The 23023-nt window shown below is 51.6% G+C and overlaps 1 protein-coding gene across 1 annotated transcript; it reads right to left on the bottom strand.

Moving 5' to 3' along the window:
• Positions 1-6020: 6020 nt before the first annotated feature.
• E2f6 (E2F transcription factor 6) lies at positions 6021-22654 on the bottom strand. Its single transcript, XM_076559643.1, has 7 exons — positions 22397-22654; positions 16844-16898; positions 13728-13944; positions 12305-12460; positions 10491-10605; positions 8052-8199; positions 6021-7399 (listed from the first exon to the last, which is right to left on the bottom strand). The coding sequence occupies exons 1-7, from the start codon at positions 22502-22504 to the stop codon at positions 7380-7382; spliced, it is 819 nt and encodes a 272-aa protein (XP_076415758.1). The 5' UTR covers positions 22505-22654; the 3' UTR covers positions 6021-7379.
• Positions 22655-23023: the final 369 nt, after the last annotated feature.

The raw sequence follows: 23023 nt of genomic DNA, 5'->3' as shown, positions 1-23023 counted from the left end.
ATGTGTCTGTGGCAGTGAGCCAAGGGCAGGGCCGGCTGCCACTCCGTGGAGCCGTCTTGAGTGGGAAGGGAATGCCAAATATTTTCTACTGGCTCCCAGGTCCAAGTTTACCCTTTTACTTCCTGACCCGTGGCCCTGGGACTGGGGCTCTGCAAACCACACCCCCTGTCCTTCCCTTGCTGGCTGCAGGCTGGGAGACTAGCTGGCAGGAGTAGATTGGAAGGCATGCGGTAGAACTCTTTCCAGTTCCTGCTCCCATCAGCCCTCCTATGGCAAGAGAAGTTAATGACAGATCCTTTCCAGACTCTCCCGGTAGCTACAGTAGCAGCTATGGTATCCCTTGGAAGTGCCAGAACTGACTGTGGTCCCCTTAGTGACGAGCACGTTAGACATGTCAGAACCCATCAGAGACTACAGCACCAACTATAAGAAGGAGTCTTTTTTCCCAGCAGAGGTCCAAGATCTTATATGGCTTCTATTCCTGGGGTTTAAGGGCCAGCGAGGTGGAGACTTCCCTTTGACCCCTGGATTATGATATCCTTGCTGCAGCCACTTGTGAATTTATGAATGTGTTACCACAAAGTCCCTTCTGGCTACCACAGCCTTCCAGCTTCTGAGTGATTCATTTCTCGTGTCCACTTGCCTCTGTGGTTTCCCGTGGAAGGATACTGTACTTGGTCCCAAGGATGGGTTTGTTTGTGAGCCTGCTGCTCATCTATGTTTTACTGAGACATCTATGTAAGACGATAGTTCCTGTTCACCAGGGCCAGTGTCATGGACTGATCTGCCAGTCAAAGTCTGTGCAGGAGGTCGTGGAAGACAGAAAACTGCTCCTAGGCAGGTGTCTTTCTTTCTCATTGCTGCCATAAAATAACCCACGCAAGCAACTTTAGGGAAAAAAATGGTTTATTTTGGTTTACAGTTTCCTGAGGGTTATGGTGGACAATGGTGGAACAGGCATGGTAGCAGGACCAGGAGGCTGGTTGGTTACATTACATCCATGATCAGCAGACAGCATGACTATTGCGGCTGGGTATAAATCTCCAAGAGTCACTTTTAGTGACCAGTAACTTCTTTCCTGCAAGGCTCCGCCTCTCAGGTTCCACAACCTTCCCAAACAGTGCCACCAGCTGGGGGGGTAAGGTGCTCAAACAGGAGAGCCTATGGGAAACATTTCATAGTCAAACAACCACAGCAGTATGCTGCCTGTGTGTGTGTGTGTGTGTGTGTGTGTGTGTGTGTGTGTGTGTGTGTGTGTGTACTCATACATGTTCAGGCGTATGTGTGTCTGCAGGTACACATGTACGTGCATTGTGGAGGGCAGAGGTCAGCTCTGGGTGGCATGTTTCAAGTGCTGTCCACCTTATTTTTGAAATCAGGTCTTTAACTGGCTTAGAACCTGCTGGGCAATCCAAGCTTGCTAGCCAGCGGGCCCCAGGGATATCCCACATCCACCTTCCTAACAATAGAATTATGAATACTTACCACTGTATCGAGCCTTTTTATATGGATACTGGGGACCAAACAGGTCTTCATGCTCGCAAGAAGTTGGACTATCTCATCAGCCTAGTGACTGATGCTCACTCATTCTCCCTCTTCCCTCTCTGTGGGTGTCAACCACAGGACAACCAATGGCGTCACACCTCAGGAGCTGCCCACCTTGTTTTCTGGGACAGGCTCTCTCATTGGCCAGGGACTCACTGACTGACTATGCTGGCTGGTTAGTGAGTCCTGGGGACCCCACCACAAGGCTTTTCACAGGGGTGCTGAGGATCAAATAGACAGAGGTCCTATGCTTACATGGAGAGTCTCTCGTTAACCAAACTGGTATCTGAAAAGGCCTGTGGAAAATCCACGCCAACCTGGGCATCGTGGTGCATTTCTTTAATCCCAGCACTTGGGAGGCAGAGGCAGGCGGATCTCTGAATTCAAGGCCAGCATGAGCTAGAGTCAGTTCCAGGGCAGCCAGGGCTACTCAGAGAAACTGTTTCGAAAAACCAAAAAGAAGATCCACGCCATGTTATTTTAGAGCAGCATCTATGTAGGTAAAAGGAAATACTGTCTGAATAATTAATTCCTCACTAGATGGCAATCACCACACGGTCTTGTGTTGGATTCCATTCATACTCCCCGAGGGCAACTGGATTCATTGGCATTTTATTGAATGACCTCGATTTCAACCCTGTTGAACAGCAGCAACTGACAAGAGTTCCAGGTTTGCCAAGGGATTTATGTAAACTCTGGTTTGATGAGGATGTTCGGACTGGATTATTCTTTCCCTCTGGGCTGCAGAAAGTGCTCTCCCCACCTACATTCGTTAAGATGGGTTAGCCTATACCGCAGCTGAAAATGTGACCCGCTTTACGGCTTGTGGGGACGGGCAGAGGATCTGTTCCGTGCCGTCGTTCAGACATCGAGGCCAACTGTGGCGCTTCTATCTGTCGGATGCGTGGTCTGGAATCTCTAACTGCCTCATGGCCAACTGGCTGAAACTAGTTACAGACCTTAGTCCCTGGAAGGGGAGAGCCAGGGCTTGCTAACTGTTGTAATGAGCACTACATCCTCTGTCTATCCCGCCCCTTCTTCAGGAGCAGAACACCGAGGTGTTAGCCAGGCACATGGCTGTGCCTGCGTCAAGATTTCATTCTAAGTCTGTGGTTAAGTGGCCAACACAGTCCGTTTGAGCCTGCAGAAGGGCCCTGTGGGAGTCTGAATGTAACTGGCCTCCATAAGCTCACAGGGAGTGGCACTATTAGGAGGCGTGGCTTTGTTGGAGGAGGTGTGGCATTGTTGGAGGAAGTGTGTCACTGGGGAGGCGGGCTTTGGGATTCCCTATGCGCAAGATACCGCCCAGTGTCACAGACCACCTCTTGTTACCTTCTGATCAAAATGTAGCCATTTGGCTGAAGAGATGGCTCAGTGGTTAAGAGCACTGGCTGCTCTTCCAGAGGACCTGGGTTCAATTTCCATGGCAGCTCACAATGAACCCAGGGAATCGGACACCTTCACAAAGACACACATGTAGGCAAAACACCAATGTACATAAAATACAAATAAAAAATTTTAAAATGTAGTCAGTACTGTGTCTGACTGCACGCTACCATGCTCCCTACCATGATGATAATGGACTGAACCTCTGAACTGTGAGCCACCTCAAATGTTTTCTTTATAAGAGCTGCCATGGTCATGGTGTCTCTTCACAGCAATAGAAACCCTAACTAGGACAGAACCTAGGGAGCACTACCTCCTGTCTTCACCCTTCCTGTTGGCTAGTATGTGGACTGGCTGGGTGTCTTTGGACTCTGAGGTGATCTTGGTAGTGCAAGACAAGCTTGTCATCACCTGGGAGGGGCCCTGAAGGGAGTGAATTTCCAACTCTGGATTCCGTACACACTTGAATCTGGTCTGAACCGGTTATTTGGAGATTTTTGTTATTGGCAGCTGCACTGAGTCCTTACTAGTAGTGTGGGGCTCCTGTGCAGTCTGTAAAAGCCCTTTCCCAGGAAACCATTTCTTTTCCTCTTCCCGGTGCTGTGTCAACTGTTCAACAGAGAAACCCGAGATGGGTCAAGATCTCGTCACTGACTGAGACAGGTGTGGTGGCCATACTTTTAATCCCAGCACTCGGGAAGCAGAGGCAGGTGGATCTCTGGGAGTTTAAGGCCAGCCTGGTCTACAGAGCAAATTCCAGAATAGCCAGGGCTCCAAAGAGAGAGAGACCCTGTCTTTTTTTTTTTTTTTTAAGATTTATTTATTTACTATCTATACAGGAGAGGGCACCATATCTCATTACAGATGGTTGTGAGCCACCATGTGGGTGCTGGGAATTGAACTCAGGACCTCTGGAAGAGCAGTCAGTGCTCTTAACCCCTGAGCCATCTCTCCAGCCCGAGAGACCCTGTCTTACACAATCCATCTCGTTAATGATGGAGGTGACTGGGGACATAAACTCCAGGCTGGTGGCCGTGTGGGCCTGACATGTCATCAGGGGATTGGACTGGGTACCTGCTTGTCATTGCTCTAACTTGGGCCAACCCCACTGATGCCCTGGACAGGGTAAATCTGCTGCCTAGGTCTATCACGTGACACCTCTACTTCCAGATGCCAGCAGCACCCTAGTGATGCACCAAAAGCATTCTAGACTTTGCTGAATGTCCAAGTGTGTGTGCACTAACTCAACTACAGTTGCACACCTCCCCCCCCCCCGAAAAAACGGTTTTTTAAAATGTGTACATGTGTTGTGTAGTGTATGTGAAGGCCAGAGGTTGATACTAGGTGTCCCCTTGGGCGCACATTCCATTTCCTTTCCCCCCCCCCCCCCCCCCCCCCCGAGACAGGGTTTCTCTGTGTAGTTTTGGAGCCTGTCCTGGATCTCGCTCTGTAGCCCAGGCTGGCCTCGAACTCACAGAGATCCTCCTGGCTCTGCCTCCCCAGTGCTGGGATTAAAGGCGTGCGCCACCACTGCCGGAATCCCTTTTACTTTTAGATGCTGCGTCTTTTTCTGAACTTGGAGCTCTATGAGACTGGGCTACGTGGCCAATGAGCTCCAGGGATCTGTTCCTGCCTCCTCAGGGCTGGTGTGACAGGGATGTGCCACCATGCCCAGCATTTCATGCAGGTGACCCAAACCCAGGTCCTCATGGCTGTGCGGCAGGCACCTTACTGGCTCACCCATCTCCTCAAAACAACAATGTATATTTCCATAGGCAGGAAGTTCTCGAAGAGTCAACCGAAGTGACAGGACCCTTAACCTCTGGTTCCTCTTTTTCTGACTGATGAGAGAAGTCAGAACCTTTTCTTGTGACATTGACTGGAGGAGGCAAGAACAATGCCGAACATTCTTCACGGAGACCCAACACTAGAACACTCGTCCTTCGCTCCCTTCTTTGGCTACATGGTAGAGAGCCATTTCCCGAGGGCTGCTGTGAACGCTTGCTTGGAAAGAAGGGAGCATGTGTGGACACACGGACACTCAGGCACAGTGTCCTTAGGTCTAGACCCAGGAGCCCGCGGCAGCCCAGAGTGGGTGGCCCAGGCACTAGGAGCAGTCAGCAGCCTACACACGGGGAGCAGCGGAGGAGAGGCCTGGACACGAGCCTGCAGGACCCCCACTTCATCAATTCTAAGAGGCCAAACAGCAGCAGAGGACGGAGCGGCAGGGACGCTTCATTAGACACATTTACAACTTGGAAGGCTCTTGTCCACAGGATTTCATGACGTAGGCCTAACCGCGTGCCGGGTGCCCGCTGTGTGCCAAGGCTCGGAAACCCCTGCCCGCCTTCGCTGACGCTTCCTTCGAACCCGGGACACCACCTGCAGGGACATCCCATTTATTTTCCCGTCTGTGTTCTCCAGAGCCACCCGCTCCTGGGAACCCCCCCTCCCTGGCGAGACTCTCGCCAGGTGAGCGCCTCCCGTCTTCTGGTTTTAACCGGCTCATGCGAACCCGTCGACCCTCTACAAAGCTCTGCTCCTCCCCGGCCTCGGACCTCGACAGGCGGATGCCAGAACGGGTCTGCGGTGTAACTGTCCCCCCCACTTGGCTGTCCCTCGTGCCGTCCCTGTCCTGTCGAATCATTTCCACGAACTCAGCAAAACGGAGTGGCCTCTAAGCCAGCAGTTCTCAACCTGTGGGTCACGACCCCCGCGGGAGCCGAACGACCCTTTCGCGGAGGGTGGGGGTGGGGGTGGGGGTGGGGTCGCCCAAGACCATCGGAAAACACAGATATTTTACACCGGGATTCATCACAGTAGCACGAGTACAGTTATGAAGTAGCAACGAAAATAATGTTATGGTCGGGGGTCACCACAACATGAGGAAGTGTATTACAGGGTCGCGGCGTTAGGGAGGTTGAGAACCACTGTGCTAAATCCTTTCTTTGGCTCACTCCAAATGACCACCTTTTATACCTACGAAAGGAAGGGACATCCGGAGGCCAGACATACTGACTACCAGGTGTTTCTGGGAGTCTTGAAGCACACCAGCAGACACTGTGAGTCAAAAGCAGCACCAGGCAGTATGATTTTTTAATACTTTAATTTTGGATCCCTACTTCTCTTGTATACATGGTCATTATTTCGAGTTGCTTCAAATCTTCTGTAAATCAAGAGAGGTTTAACATACTAATGATGTTCCGCACACTCCTGTACAACAAGCCGGGTTCCATCGGCCCCGCGATGCACTCACCCACTCACTAGTTTGGAGACGTTTATTGGGCACTTGGTATGGACTAGGTGTGGTGCAAGGTGCTGGGCACAGCTATGAAAAGGTTTCTCATGGGGCTCACAGTCTAGTGGTAAATTACTGAGTAAACTGAGGCACAGAGAGAGGCAAATGACTTACCCACTGAGGTAGAAAGAGCTAGGCGCTAGGGAAGGCGGGATGAGAGCTGGCGCATGGGCGGGGCACAGTGCCTGGGAGCACAATCCATGGGAGCACAGTGCCTGGGAGGTAAGCCCCTCTGACTGAGGGGCGAGGCGGTGCACAGATACACATTATAAAATCTGCTCGCAAAAAAGCGTGATAATGCTTTCAGTTTCACCAGGACCAAATCCACATGGTGGTGAACTGATCCTTTGCCAGAGGGCATTTCTGCACTGGCCCCCAATGCCTTGAGGCACACCCCCATTCTCCTGGGACTCCGTGACTCTGTAGACAGCTTAAGAATCAAGAAGTATCTGACCCCAACTGCAGCACTGGGAACCGTATTAAAATACTTTAAGTGAACCTAGATGTACAGTAGATCTGTGAAACTAATACATGTAAAACTTTAGAAAACTCCCCTCACCCGCTTCCGGAGGGTTCTAATAAGTTATTGATCCTGAAGCAGAGAGCTGTTTGTCATTTTTCCTATATACAGTATTTTGGCTGTTCTAGGGTAGAGGTGTCACCCAGACATATTTCATAAGCAATCTCGACATGATACAGGTATGTACAAAGGCGCCACGTTCGGCCGTGTGTGCACACCTCACCGGCGCACACCACCTAACCGCCAGTGTGGGCCAGTGTAAGGCAATTCTTCTGAGAAGCAAACACCATCCATGGGGAAGGGTCGAGTCCACGACCAGCCGGCCGCTCTCGTGATCTTCTTTGTGATGACATGATTTCAGGAGGCAAGAGGTCCGTCTCACTGACAAAAGGCAGTGGAGAATTATCGAAAGCTAATGTGAACGTGGAAACCATCCAGGGACCTACGCAGGAAGCTACTCAAGGACACTGCTGGCCTTCGATGCTGCTACGAATCTAGAGGAACAAGCGCGCTCCACGAAGACTTATTGCTGAGGGTCACACCAGTACATCGCACATCCACGCGGGAGGCTCCGTAACCCTTCATCACTTGGCGCCGCCAACAGCTGCTCGCTGTGAATGGTTCTTCACCTCACTGAGGAGGCTTGTCTTCTGAAAGGAGACACACAAAGAAACTGAGCGAAGGCTGGGACAGCAGCTGGGCATACGATGCAGCAAGGTAAAGAAATGAAGTCCTCTGGTCAGGAACCTACTCTCTCACCAGTGGTCGGAAGGATCTCCTCAGGCTCACAGAACGGACGGCAACTCCAGCCCGTGGGTGGAAAGCACTGGCCAGCGAGAGCAGACAGCAGTTTACCAGCTGGTGCCCCCTGCCCCCAAATCGACTCTCATGCTTTTGGTCACCGAGTTTTGGGACAGGCTCTCACTGTGCAGCTGAGGCTGACCTGTAATTTGGATCTTGCTGCTTCAGCGTTCCCAGCGGGGATCACCGGAGTGCATTACATCCGGGACAAAAATATCTTAACCAGAGCCTGGAGAGATGGCCCAGCAGCGGAAGGGCCAGGACCAGGGTTCCTTTATAGCACCCATACCTGCTGGCTCACAAGTCCCCGTAAGCCCAGCTCCACGGGATCCCATGCCTCTGGCCTCCAAGGGCACCTGTGCTCATGTGCACATACCCACATGCAAACATACACACAATTAAACATAGACATTTCATGAAAACTTTAAAGATATGTATTCAAGTTACAGATCAAGTGTTAGAACCTCAATGCTTCTCGACTCACAGAGTCGGCACGCTTACCTTTCTCGGCGCGCTCTGGACATTTGCTTTTAGATGGAGAGGCCCCTACTCCATCGGCCGTTCTACCACTTGAGTGGTTCTGTTCGACTTCACACAGATACACGTCGATGGGTCCTTTGGTGCTCCTGATATGCACTGTGATCGAATCCTAGCAAGGGACACAGAAACCGTCTGTGTGAACACAGGCATCCACTAATCACAGTTTCTGAATTAACTTAAGTTCTCGCGGTTTCCTTCCTCCCGTGCATTTGAGAAAATCACGTTTTCACCTGTCACGACATCCTGAACTACTGGCCAATCCGCAATTCAGACCTCTACTTGATCATGTAAGGCAGCAACAGTCTTGGAGCTACCGGATGGATAGCCGAGTCCCTGGATGCCTCTCCCCCTTCTGTTCCCCTGGCGGGAGGGGACTCTTGGAGAACCCAACTCTATTGTACAAGAAGGTGTTTGGGTTCCCAAACCAGTGCAGGGGTGCTGAGGTCACAGGAAGGCTATTCTTCTGCCCCGTTAAAAGATGTAAGAGGAAAAGATGAAATCAAAACACGCCTCGTGTAATTTGAAATGTCATACACAGAGAGGAACTAGATTAAATGACTATTATCCTCTGGCTTCAGTTTTATTTACCCAGGAGCAAATTCCAATGGTTTTCCCATAAGAAACTGAAAATGTGGTTGGTTGTATTTAGAGGCTAATGTAAGGGGCATTTTCAGTTACAATGGGAGCTGGCCTGTCTCTCCTCAAGTCCACCCTTTCCATATCCCCATGGACAGGCCAGTCTAGACTTCACTGTTCGCCCTTTCCTTCTCTGGATGAGATTCCGCTTCTCAGAGACTCTAACCCTCTTATGTCCTTCCTGGTAGCGGACAGGTGAGATGGGCCAACCACCTTTGCGCTTCGTGGCTGGTATGCCAGGGCAGGTCTGGTTTAAACGGGAACCCTTTTATCATTAAATAATTCAGGAAAACAATGCTGTCCCCAACTGGCGGTCAGCAGAAAGGACCTCCAAGTCCACTGGTCACGAAATCATTCTGTAAAGGGGATTCCTGGGGAGCTAAGAGATGGCGCACAGGTTCAGGGCTTGGATGTCAGGATGGTCATAACCACCTGTAACTCTGGCTCCAGGCGAGCCAATGCCAAGGTCTCCGGGGGCATTTGCACTGAGGTGCACATACCCACACACAGAAGTTTTCAAAAAATTTTAAGGAGGGGACAGAGATGGTGTCTACTTCTGACTTTTCAGACTACGCTGCCTGTCACAACCATTTCACTCGGCCGTGGTGGCATCAAAGCAGAGGGGTGACATCTAACAGATGGCCTTGCTCCAATGAAACTACTGACAAGAACAAGTAGGAAGTCAGAGCGAGCTGAAGGCCACTGTGCCAGCTCCACACTAGGTGCGTGACCCCGAGAGAGCCTGACGCCGTCTGTCTACTGATCCAGGACACGGCCGAGAACAGCCAGCCCGGAGGCCGAGAGAGGCTCTGGGTGGGCTCCGAGGTTCAGTGCGGTTTAGCAATTCCGGTCAAGCAGCTCAGAGCATGGGGAGACCAAGCCCCACTAATTCCTGTAGAATGGATTACCATGCCCCACGGAAAAGCTGTTCTGTAAGATCGGTGGCTATTTACAGAGTTTCAGCATCTGCGGGATAACTCATCCTGAATATGTGACAGGGACACTCGTCTAATCCAGATCAGACCAGGGAACGTCACCGAGTCACAATCTGAACGTGACTGGGGGAAAAGTGAGTGTTCCTTCATGACTGACGATACACTGCCAGGTAACAGGGTCTCACGTGAACAGTGTTCTGTGGGGACAAAAGAATGGAGGGTGGTGGGAATAATCCTAACCACTATGATGACGGTATGATGGCTGGCTATGAGCAGCATGGGGGCTACCCGGCTGTCAGAATACCAAGAAGGGCCACCAGCTTTGGTCTGGACTCCATCCTCATCAAGTGGCCTTCTGGGGACAATTACTCTCAACGCAAGCCTTCCTAGACCAGCTGGCGGCAGATCTGAAGGCTGGCCTCACAGAGGATCCCCATCTGTGACTCAGTGTTCCAGCTTATTCTCGGTCTTTGGTGAGTCGGTAGCTAGCCGGTTCCCCGAAGCTCCAGCTGTACCAGCTATTACTTTTGGAACTTGAAGACCAAGGCCAATGGAGAGGTTTCTTTTGTAGCCCGACAGGAGCAGCGTGGCTGAGAGAGCCCTTACAAACCAAACTCCGCCCTAGCCTGGTCCTGCTGGTCACCGTGTGGGCTCCTGAAGCCCACCTGCTTCTCTGTGCCTGGCTCTCCTCTGAGAAGGTTACGGGGACTTCCTCACTCACGGTTCAGCTTGACAAGAACACAGGTGACAAGCGACTGCAGTGGTCCCAGACCTGGCAGCTAGCCCACCGGCCCTCTTCAAATCCTTCCTGCAGCGCAGCGCTACCTACTTCTCTGGGAGCCGGAACGTCCAGTCTGGTTTCCTCTGGCGCCTTCACCGCGATGACAATCTGCTCGTGGAAGGCTTGGATGCTGTGGATGTCCTGATAGGTCACGTACGCTAGTGTGAAACCTGGTCAAGGATCTGACGGAATGGACACATCGCCACCCCCAACCCCGCCTCTCTGCTTCTTTGAGGCACAGCCTTACTACTTAGCTCTGGCTGGCCTGGAACTTGCTAAATAGACCAGGCTGGCCCTGAACTCAGAGATCTGCCTTTCTCTGACTCCCGAGCACTGGGAACAAAGGCTTGCACCACCACACATGGCTGGATCATTATCTCTCACATGAATACAGGTTCTAGAATAGCTTAGCTTTTATGGGGTGTAAACTTACAATGAAGGGAAGCAGTTAGAAAAAAAACCCCAAACTTCATGGTAATTATTATTTCAAAAAGAATTCTTAAGATTTTATGGTGTTTCTATAATATTTAAAACGAAGAATTCATTTAAACCAAATAATGATTGGAGCAATTTCTGGAGAAAAATACTAATAAAGTCCAAATACTGAACACAAACAAAACTCACGAAGGAAATTACCCCCTTGTCCTTGGGGTAGGGTGGGGTGGTGGGTGGATGTTCCAAATCCCCAGTAGATGCCCAAAGTCACGGACCAGTACCAAATCCTATATATAGCACATATTTCCCTACACACACAATTCTACAGTGAGGTTGAATTTATAAATTAGGCCAAGTTGGAAATCAATAATAATAAGGGAGTGCAATTATAACATACATCATACTGAAAGCTGTTTCTTCTAGAACTTCCACTTAGTAAGTTTTAGATCATACCTGACTGTGGGCAACAGAAATCACAGAAAGCAAAAGCACAAATATGAGGAAGCACTATGTTCAACTCTCTCCAATGCTGTATCCAGTGTGAATCCTCACTGCTCAGAGGTTAGTGCTAGCTCTTACTACAGAAATTCGAGGGGAAAAAAAAAAGCATTCAGGGTTTGGTTAAGAACCCTCCAGAAGGCAGGAGAAAAAAAGTCTACAAAGTAGGAGGAATCCACAGAGCGAGCTCTCGGTGCGACCCTGCACCCACGATCTCCCTCTAAGCGCGCTTCTGTCACTGAACGCCTTTCGACTCCTCCTCTGGTGCCGCCAGATCCTTACATTCACCTAGTGCAGCTGCTCTGGCTCGCTTCCTTACGTCGAGCCTTGGCGTTGATTTCCCAAGATCTGCTCTGTGGTAACAGGATTCGGCTGCCGTGGAGGGGCTCAGAATTACCGACACTCACAGACAGCAGGACGGTCTGGGGGCCCAGGAGAGGCAGGCGCGGAGGACTGGGATCCCCGGTCCCTGCCCCACAAGGCTTCTGCACAGAGTGACGAGCGCGGCCGCTACTTCGGTGGCAGCAAGTTCTGTTTCAGAAATAAGCTGGTTCCCAAATTAGGGAAAGCCCGACGTTCACAAAAGCTGACAAACATTCTCCCACCCGGGACAGAGACTCCAAAACAAACAACACTCCTTAACGTCAAGAATAACGGCGAACTGGGTGTATCACAGCTAACCGTCATCACGGCGACTTGATCCAGGAGCACAGAGAGGCTACAGCCAACATGGATTGCTTGTGTGTGTTCGAGGATACGGCACTACCCTTTTATGTACTTTAACCTTTAAGGGCCTAATTTTATATCCCGAATATGAAAATTACACCCCCAAGCTCTCCCTAATATGTTATCTACTCTGGGAGCAGAAATTCTATGGAGAAATGGATGGACAGAGGTATGGACGGACAGAGGTATGGATGGAAGGATATCTTTCGTTCTCTTTGTCGTCGGTCAACTCCAACAGCTGCTGGGCGCAATCTTTAATCAACTCGTCCAGGGCGTCTTCCATCGCCGAGAGGTCCGAGAGCTCGGCCTGCAGCTTCTTCTGCTGGGGCGCGGCTCCGAAGTTGTTCAGGTCGGATCCTCTGCAGGGGGGGGGGGGAACAGACATGCCGTCAGCAGCTGCCAGGAGGGGAGCGAGGCTGTCTGTGGAGGGTGAGCTGGTGGGCGCGTCTGCATTTCCCTTAACGCCATCTGTGTGGCTATGCCCGTCCTCCCTCTTTTCTCGGGACAGCCTCTACGTATGTCGCCTTGGCTGGCCTCCCGGGTGCTGGGATTAAAGGTTCAGAATGACCGACACGGTACCATACAGGAAAAAAACGGTCTCATCAGAGTCGCCCGTATTTTGTCCTACACCAGTTTCCGTCAAGAAGCCCGCTCCTCGACTGTTCGTTTAGTTCTCTGATGATCTTTGGGTCTTACGTCTGCCTGCTGCACCCCTAGAGTACTCCAAGGCTGGAGTTCTTTTTCCTAAGTATTCAGCTTTTCTCTGTGCACACACGGCTCTGTCTGTGTCTTAGCTTCAGGCTTTCTTCCCCTGAGATCCTCCCCGATCATGTCAACTCTTTGGCAACTGCCTTTTGGACACTGAGTCTGTTTTTACACTGAGGGCAGTGTGCCGGGTCACGGGCACCCCAACACCCAGGGCAGTGTGCCGGGTCACGGGCACCCCAACACCTAGGGCAGTGTGCCGGCCCCAACACCCAAGGCGGTGTGCCGGGTCACGGGCACCCCAACACCCGGGGCGGTGTGCCGGGTCACGGGCACCCCAACACCCGGGGCGGTGTGCCGGGTCACGGGCACCCCAACACCCGGGGCGGTGTGCCGGGTCACGGGCACCCCAACACCCGGGGCGGTGTGCCGGCTCACGGGCACCCCGACACCCAGGGCAGTGTGCCGGGTCACGAGCACCCCAAACAGTATTCCTGCTGAGAACGCTGATGCCTGCTCCTCTCCAGAAAAACCCAATCGACGCCAAGAGGGGCTGGGTTTCTGTTTGTGTACTATACTGCCCCAGGGGAATCCTGTCTTCTGTTATTCACACTAAGGAAACACATTTTAAAAATCCCCTCTTTTATCAGACATTTCATTATTATAATCTTATAGGGAAAATTAATTAATTAACTACCTTATTCCGTTTAATTTCTCCACACTGTCTGAATGATCTACACCTAATGTTCCCATTTAGACCTGAGCAGTCACACACATTTAGGTATACTTCAAGACAACAAGAAAAGCTTAAGGAATCAATTTTTGCCTAAGAACCATCGAGACCCCATTTTCTACCCCAGAGGCCACTGCGGCTGGACAGAGGTTAAGGAGAATGGGAAGGAAAGACGGACAGAAACTCACATCCACCGAATGTGGTTCTTGGACTTCTTTTCCACCAGCTCGATGCCATCCAGGACGTTGGTGATGTCATACACGCGCCGTTTCCGGACCCCCAGCTTCGTGGCCACCTTGTTTAAATCAAGGATGCCCCCGGGGGCAGATCTGACAAGATCCATGAACTTGCGAGTCAGGTACACCAGGGACACATCAAAACGGGGCCTCTTCACTTTCAAAGTCTCTGCAAACGAGAGCACAGCACCACGTGAGCCGACGTGTCTCAGCCCTCGCGGACGGCCACTTAGTCCCTCAGGATTGGCACAGACGGCGGCGGCAGCAGAAAGCCCTGCCAGTTTCTATGGAAACATTTCTCCAAGTGGATGCAAAGCGAACTGGCCTCAGCTGGTCTAAGCAAAGGCATCAGGTTTCAATAAAGGCTGGTAGGAGTTTCGACTAATAACCACTTTTACAAGTCTCCTATCTCCTAAATTTCTGTAACCATCTCCATCCTGTTCTCAGGAATAGGATTAGCAATGACTTCAGAACTAAATGCCTTCATTTCATACATATAATCCGCCAGCACACAGTTGTATGTCATAGTTTTTATTCCCGCCTACATTTATGACTGCAGGCCAGAAGAGGGCACCAGGTCTCATTACAGATGGTGGGGAGCCACCATGTGGGTGCTGGGAATTGAACTCAGGACCTCTGGAAGAACAGCCAGTGCTCTTAGCCTCTGAGTCATCTTTCCAGCCCTTTATTCACTCTCCTTTGGGGCACGCTGAGGCATGAGCCTGGCTTCACAGATACCGGGCAAGCACCTGACTACCAAGCAACATCCTCAGCTCATATGTATGGGGTTGTTTTTTTTTTTTTTTCTTCTCCTAATTTTAAAAATATCTACTTATAAGTGTTTTGCCTGCGTATGTATGCGCTATGTGTACACTATGTGTGTGTGTCTAGTGCTCACTGAGGTCAGAAAAAGGGGGTGGAGCGGCAGTGGCTGTGAGCCACTATGGAGGTGCTGGGGTCCCCTGGAAGAGCAACAGGCTCTCTGAACTACTGAGCCATCTCTCTAGGCACTCATATATATATATAGTTTTTAAAAGCAAAAGTAGGAGCCGGGCGGTGGTGGCGCACGCCTTTAATCCCAGCACTCGGGAGGCAGAGGCGGGCGGATCTCTGTGAGTTCCAGGCCAGCCTGGGCTACCAAGTGAGTCCCAGGAAAGGCGCAAAGCTACACAGAGAAACCCTGTCTCGAAAAACCAAAAAAAAAAAAAAAAAAAGCAAAAGTAGGAAGAAATCATTTTACAACATGCTGTTTTAAAACAGTGATCATGATGTATGAATAAATGTACTTCATTCATTATTATTTTCTTTTTTGGTTTTTTTTTTTTTTTTTGGTTTTTCAAGACAGGGTTTCTCTGTGTAGTTTTGGTGCCTGTCCTGGATCTCGCTCTGAAGACCAGGCTGCCCTCGAACTCACAGAGCTCCGCCTGCCTCTGCCTCCAGAGTGCTGGAATTAAAGGTGTGTGCCACCACCGCCTGGCTCTCTTTTGTTTTTTTAAGACAGGGTTTCTCGGTGTAGTCCTGGCTGTCCTGGAACCTGCTCTGTAGACCAGGCTGGACTGGAACTCAGAGATCTGCCTCAGCCTCCCAAGTGCTGGGATTAAAGGGGTGCACAGCACGCCCAGGTGTACTTCATTATTCTTAATGGCTGCACGTTTAACTGCATGGAGAATCTGCTGAGTTATCCAAGCACTTGGGATCACGATCTCGAAGGATGCTTACGAGACAAGCCAGGCTCCATTACTCTCCTTTTATGCTCACTCACTGGCCAGACATTTATTGGGTACGTGTTAGTCTTATTAGCGTAGATTAAGCACATTCCGAGGACGCCAGCCATTTTATAAAGAATAAATCTAACTGAACATCGCTAACAAGGGCTTCTGCGGGGACAGCTCCCTAACCAAGAGAACTGCGTGGGCCTGATAAGGAGCCCCGCTATAAACAGTGGTATGTTGAGTGATAGTCAAAGTCTCTTGAGAACACGAAGGGCCATCTTTACTGGAGTGGAGAACTGGGGAGGTTCCCACAGGGGGTGGGGGATGCTCCCACAGGGGGGATGCTCCCACAGGGAGGATGCTCCCACAGGGAGGATGCTGGGGGAGCACAGAGAGATGAAGCTCAGTGCTCCTCACTCCAAGGAGGGACAAAGCAGCACCTGAGAACTGGACACGCACTGGGGTCCAGAGGGGAAGAGGCAGCAGAGCCCAGAGTGGGCTTGGGAGAGCGAGAGCTGGCAGTCAGAGGCAGCAGTCTACATGGACGGGATGGAGACACGGGCTCCAGACACTGACTTTAAGCAGCTGTTGAGCCCTTCTGGGCCTCAGCCTACTCATCCCTGATGGATGACAATCCACAGCTGTGACCGGAAGCTTGGTCCCTCATGCACGGATGTCATGATCGGCTGGTGCAGGACAGTTGAAAGAAACACCTCAGAGGTCAAGCTGACCCCACTTCCTGCCCAGCCACGGGGGAGATGGTGGCGGATGCTGAGGGGAACAAAAGATGGTTTGTAGGACATACATCCGGGCATCTGTAAATGAGGAGAGTGCCCGTGATAAGGACGGAACCAAGAGGAAATCAATGAAGGGGCCGCCGGTCACAAAGATCCTCCCATACCCTCAACATGAACCTACGACAGAGTGAAGCCATCAAGAGTGAAGGGGCCACGAGAAACCACGTGCATAGGAGGCTATGGTAATGTGAACTGCCACCGCACTGTGTCGGGGAGAAGCCATTGCTCCTCCCATCTACGTCAGTGTCAGCCACCGAGGTATCCTTTTAAAGCTATGGTTTTGCTTCTGTGCTATGACCTCGTGTACACTCAAAACCAAGCATGCTGCCGGGTGGCGGCGGTGGTGGCTCACGCCTTTAATCCCAGCACTCGGGAGGCAGAGGCAGGCGGATCTCTGTGAGTTCGAGACCAGCTTTGTCTACAGAGTGAGATCCAGGACAGCCAGAGCTATACAGAGAAACCTTGTCTAGAAAAACAAAACAAAGACAAAAACACTAACCATGTTATCCGTGTGACACTCAAAACTATAAAGCCCAAACCTACTTAGGAATCAACTTACTTCTCATGGACACATACTGTACGTTTTCTTCTAGATTAATCCTTATTTTTGATGGCTGGAAAAAAAGAAAACAAAAAATAAACTCAGCATTTTATAAACAGCAACGCAAATGAAGTACTTTTGTTCTATGATACATCCACCCCACCCCCACCCCCCACAGGGTTTCTCTGTGTAGCCCTGGCTGTCCTGGATCTTGCTTTGTAGACCAGGCTGGTCTTGAACTCACAGAGATCCACCTGTCTCTGCCTCTTGAGTACTGGGATTAAAGGCATGGATAACCATGCTAGGCCACGATAGATAGTTTTTTTAAAGGCTTTTTTCCTACCTAAACTAATGAGGGTGAGAGAAAAGGAGTCATTACAAACTGCACCTGGTCCGTGACCCCCCTGAAGACCCGTCCAGACTCAGGCCTCTCAGGCTGCACTTACTTCTGTGTGAATAAAGGCAGGCTGGTGGATGACGGGACACTTAAGTGGGAAACAGTCCCTTACACACTCTTACACTGACTGCAGCAGGCGCTGGGCAGGAGATGGTAAAGGATGGCGGTTAGGACATGGCCCCAAGCCCTGGAAGGCTCGGAGACGTGGCATCTGCGGTATACCAGTCAAGGCTCACCCCCGGCTATTGAAGCAGCTCCAAAAAATGGGCTCGTGCACTCTCAGTCGGCCAAGCGTTCCCATTAATGAACAATCAGAGGTCTTAAAAAAATAATGGGGAGCAGTCCATGCTATGGATACTGTTAACCCCCTGAAACAACCAGGCGGCTGATGGCAGCCCTTACTTTTCTGCCGGGTACTAGGAGGCTACTGAGTCTGCCTAAAGTTCAGTGGCGGCTTGCAATACATGTACGACTTGTTTTTGCACCCTGTCTAGGTACATGCTATGGCCAGGTGGGAATGGTCCAGTTCTGTAGCTGGGAAGATGACCAACCGCATCAGGACCATGCTGAGGTCTTGTTTTAACCAGCGGAGACCCACCAAAGACTTCTGAACAAGACCGCGACACAATCTCGCTCATGGTCTAGAAATGTGGCGCAGATGGGACCGACCGCAGGCTAGCTAAAAGGCCAGGGGTGGAGGAGCCAGAGCCCAGGCGGGCGGCAGAGAAGCGGCTCACACCAGGGGGCCTCTGCAGATGATTCTTGTCACCTCTGACCAGATGATGACATCTGGTTAACTTGAGATGACATCCTGCCACAAAACCAGGTTAGGAGAGTCTAGGATGGAAATGAGCACGTGGCCTGCTGGGTGGGCGACCCCGACTTTGGACGCTTCTCCCGTGGGCAGGGTTTAGCTTTCAACACTGCTGGCAATGGCAACTCAACTCCAAAGCTGTCCTGTGAGAGTTGACCACAGACAAGTGTGACCAACTGTCACTGCTATTTTTATCCTCCTCCAAACCCAGGACTGGCTACTGAAACAAGGTTGTTTTCTTTTCTTCTTCCTACGTTTATGTATATCGTGTGCGGATGTGTCATGGTGTACATGCGGAGGTCAGAGACAACTTTGTGGAGTCCGCTCTCTCCTTCCACCATACGGTTCTCGGGCTTGAATTTGGGCAGTCAGGCTTGGCAGCAAGCGCCATAACCTATTGTGCTATCTTGCTGGCTTGCAAGGCTTTTTGAGAAAGGTTCTCATATAGCCCAGGCTAGCCTCAAAACTCAACCCGTCCCTAAGGATGGCTTAGAATTTGTGATCCTCCTGCCTCCATCTCTCGAGTACCGGGATCACAGATATGTACCCCAATGCCCGTTTATTTATTTGGTCCTGGGGATTGAACCAGGATTCTCTGCACACTAAGTAAACAGTCTGCCAACCGAACCACACACTGCAGCCTCACAGCGAGGTTCTCGAAAGGAATAACAAGCCCAGCCTCCTCACACCAAGGTGGAAAGCGTGTCAACAACTATTCAGAAGTGTTACTATGCACTCAGAGCTGCCTGAGGCAGATGCTTCCTTTCTTAACCTAGAGCAGCAGGGTCAAGCTCTGCACAGACCACCTCCCTATCGGCTGCCCATTGGCTTTAGAGGGACAGCAATTCTGGTTTCACAGGCTCGCTAGTACGGCGACAGCATGCCAGTGAGACATTAAGAAAAGATGTCTTCCCCCTGTCCCGTACTCTGCTATAAATGCAGGTACATTACACGCCGCCCCCACTGACAGGAAAGATTCCAACCCCATCGTTCATTTCCTTCCCTGTATAGGAAGTCCCTCCTTCTTCTGAAACAGCTTCTTGCTATGATGTCCTGGCAAATTCTAGAACTCCCCATGTAACTCAGGCTGACTTTGAACATGCCATCCTCCTGCTTCAGCCTCCTGAATGCTAGGACCGCATAAGTGGGCTCACCAGACCTGGCTAACACTCTGTGGAGACGACATTAACCCATCTTGCTGTCAGATGGACAGAGGGCAGAAGTCCCTCCCCCCCCACTAAGTGGACACTACTAGAGACCTCAGGACTTCCAGAGGACACTCAGCAGTGGCCTTGATGAGTGAGTTACACATGTGACATGTTCCAAACGCCTCCCCTGCTGCTCCATTCCCAGTTAGAAACCTCTGTGTGCACATCTGGGAACACACAGGGGAGCATTGCCGTCCCCCGGATTTCTACGGCTCTAAGCGCCTTTGGAATCTTCTTAGTTTCGGGGGCTGGGGTAAGGATGGGGACAATCCAGGTTGGCCTGGAACTTGCTATGCAGCCCAGGCAGATCTTTAACTCACTACCCTTCTGCCTCTGCCTCCCAAGGCCTGGCATAACAGAGCAGGGCTGCCACGCCAGGCTAGAAGCTTTAGAGACGGGACAGAAAAATGAAAGGTGACTCTGTAGAGACTAATGTCCCGGGCACTGTCTCCAAAATGGTTAATTCTCTCTATGCAGAGGTTTCTCTGAACCAGCTCCCTGCGTGGGAGCAATACTCCTTCAGGAACTCAGAGAACACTGATCTCTCCAAGGTAACTGATGAATTCATGTCTCCCATCTTCCTTACCCTCTAATGTGCAAACCAACTTCACCTCCACCCAGGGCTATTTTCTCCCTGCTCCAAAGCCCAGACCAGGTTTAAGTCACTTATCCTGGCAACAAACACCCAGCAAAACAAGTAACCGCTCTGCACGCCGCTTTTTCAATTTTAGCATTTTTTTTTTAGTCAATTAAAAAACCACTGACATATTAAATCGCTATTTTACAGGCAAGAGAATATAGAGTCCCCACTTTGTTAACTCCTGGCTCAATCTTTTTGTGCACGACCAGATCTTCATGATAGCACGAAACAGACAAATACACAAGCCCCGCAGAGGCCGGAGCAGTGAGCACAGAATGCTCTCGGGCGCACAGAGGATGACTTGAGGCTAAGGAAGGGCTAAAGTCACCAGTCTAAAGACAAGTTAACCATGAATCTGGATTTGAGACACCTCCACGGCAATACGGAAATGTATGCACCGGTATCAGCTTGAGAAAACGAGGCCGAGGACGGCGTCCAGAACCACGGAAGAATAATTTAAAAGAAAAACCTGGAGCCAGATGATGTTCAGAGGTTTCTACCCTGACCTGGGAGCTCGAGGGAATCACGACTAATTCCTGTGGCCGAATGAAGATTAGAAACACGCTTTCCAGAGGTCATCAGCTACAGGTGAAGTACACATCCATCGACAGCGAGAGGCAGTAACAGCGGCAGGAAGTCGGTCAGGATGGCACGGTAGTGCCCCACAGCAGCTGACCGCAGGAGAGGTAGCTATTGATGTTAATTATTTCAGAGCGTGGAGGGGGAGGGGCAATTCTGGAAAAGATAAACGTCAACAGCGATGCCTGCAGAGTGCTGACCTGGGTAGGTATGGCTGCACTGAGGTGGGATGTGAGCAAGAGGAGGCTTTCCTAGGCAAGAGGGACCACGGACCTGGCTTCAGATGTAAGAGTCTGAAATCTGCGGTTGGACAGGTGGCTGAGCAGTTAAAAGCGCTTGCTGCTCTTGGCTGAGTTCAGTTCCCACCATCCACATGCCCATGCCGGCTCAGAACCACTTGTTAACCTCAGCTCCAGGTGATCTAACACCCTCTTCTGGCCTCTGTGGGTACCAGTACACATGTGACACCCACACAGACGTATTTTCCCCCCTTAAGTTTTAGATCTAAATGGGGACATCTAACATCCAGTTGGAAAGCTCTGGGAAAGTTGTATGGATTGGGGAGTTATGTTGAGCCGACTGAAATCACCAGATTGGATAAGAATATCTAAGACTTCAGAGGACATTATCCTCTGATGAAGTATGAAAAGTTTTGTGGAGCAGGGTGGTGGTGGCGTGCACCTTTAATCCCAGCACTTGGGAGGCAGAGGCAGGCGGATCTCTGTGAGTTCGAGGCCAGCCTGGTCTACAGAGTGAGTTCCAGGACAGCCAGGACTGTTTCACAGAGAAACCCTTGAAAAACAAAAACAAAACAAAACAAAAAAAGCAGTTTTTTTTTTTCTTCTCTAGTGTGACTCTATCAAATCCTTAAGAAACCACCATGGTTTCTTAAGGCCCCAAGTCAGGAGTAGTGAGTGAGTGATCATCTCCTCGAACAGAGTGTAGAGAGCCCTGGATGGCACCCACATGTCTGAAAAGGAAAGAGAAGGAGACGAGGGGCCCCACCATGGCGTCAGAAAACACAACAGAGAATTCTCCCTCAAGAGGGAGTGGCTAGTTGTTACTCAAGATAAGGTGTGAAACAGATACAACGTGACAGCACTCTTACTTAGAACAATGTTACAGAGTGCTTAGGACCCAAGTCCCCAGCCCAGTGCTGGGTGGTAATGCAAGATCGAGCGGGTGCTGAGCAGAAATCACTGTTTTAAAAGAAGGGAAAGCAACTGGGGGGGACGGGGGACGGGAAGACCGTCACTTGCAGTCCTTCTGGGGTTCAGCTTCCTCATTACCTAGCCACAGGCCAGTCACTCGGCATCTGAGTCTGTTCCGACAAACTCTAAGAACAACAGTCTCAAGATGAGTGTGAGGAGTCAGACAATGCTCAGGAACTTTCTGGCACCGGACTGGCCAGAACGGCTCGGACACTGCTTGCCTTGCAGAGAAAACAGCGATCTGGAGAAGCGGACAAAGGACGGACGGATCCAGCTGGGGCCCTTAGAACGGTGGGAAGCCCAGAATGGAGGGAACTCTCTTTCATTTCCCCTGTCAAACGGATGGGCGGGAAGGATCGCTCAGCTGGTTAAGGCGCTTGCCGCCAAGCTTTTTACAAACTCAATCCGAGTTTCATCCCGCGAACCACAAAGGTGGAAAAACCACAAAGCAAAGAAAAAAAAAAAGACTTCCCCCAAGTTGCCTTCTAATCTCTACACGCGCCTCGTGGAATCCATGCACCAGCCCGCCCGCCCGCTCACCCACAAAAGTAAGTAAATGCAACAGAAATATGCAAAAAAGCAGAGGGGCGGCTCGAGGACGGGGAGCTGCAGGGAGAGCCCCGGGGCACCAAGCGACCGGGTGCCAGAAGGCCCGACCGATGCCACGAGCGCGCCCCGCAGCAGTGACCCCCCCCCCCCGGTGGTCCTGGCCCCGCGCTCACCAGTAGGCTCTCCACGTTGATGGGGTCCCGGCAGCGGCGGCGCACCGTCTCCTGCGCCGGGTCCACCAGCAGGCTGGGCAGTCTGCGCGCCGGCCGCTGCTGACTCATGCTGCCCCGCGCCCCTCGCGCCCCACGCGCCCTCCCGCCTTCCCGGGCGGCTCGGCGCGCGCGATCCCGGCTCCGCGGCCCCTCCGGCGCCGCCCCGGCCGCCCGCTCCACCCACGGGGCGCCGCGGCTCCACCCACGGGGCGCCGCGCTGCCACTCGCCCAGCGATGCGCTCCGGTGCGGAGGGGACCCGGGTGACCGCGGAGGAGCTCAGGCTCCCGGGCCGGCCATCTTCCCGCATGCGCAGTGCGCCGGCCCTTGCACATGCGCACCGCCTTCCGAAGGGCTCTCCCGCGCACCCGGGTCCTCGCCTGTGGCTGGCGGCCCGGTATCCCGGAGGATGGATCCTCGGAGGGGATGGAGAGGAAAAAGAAAGAGGCGGAGCAGGGATTCCCGGGGAGCGGAGCGGGCGTTCCCGAATGCCCTTCCCGCGGATTGCAGATTCACAGCGCATTCCCAAACACATCGGGTGATTGACTGTCGGGGCTCCCGGTACGCATCAAATGATGCCTAGCACATGC

This window comes from Peromyscus maniculatus, chromosome 22 (assembly GCF_049852395.1).
Source record: "Peromyscus maniculatus bairdii isolate BWxNUB_F1_BW_parent chromosome 22, HU_Pman_BW_mat_3.1, whole genome shotgun sequence".
Lineage (NCBI taxonomy): Eukaryota > Metazoa > Chordata > Mammalia > Rodentia > Cricetidae > Peromyscus > Peromyscus maniculatus.
Note: the sequence above shows the minus strand (reverse complement) of the source record. Positions and strands in the feature narration are given on the sequence as shown.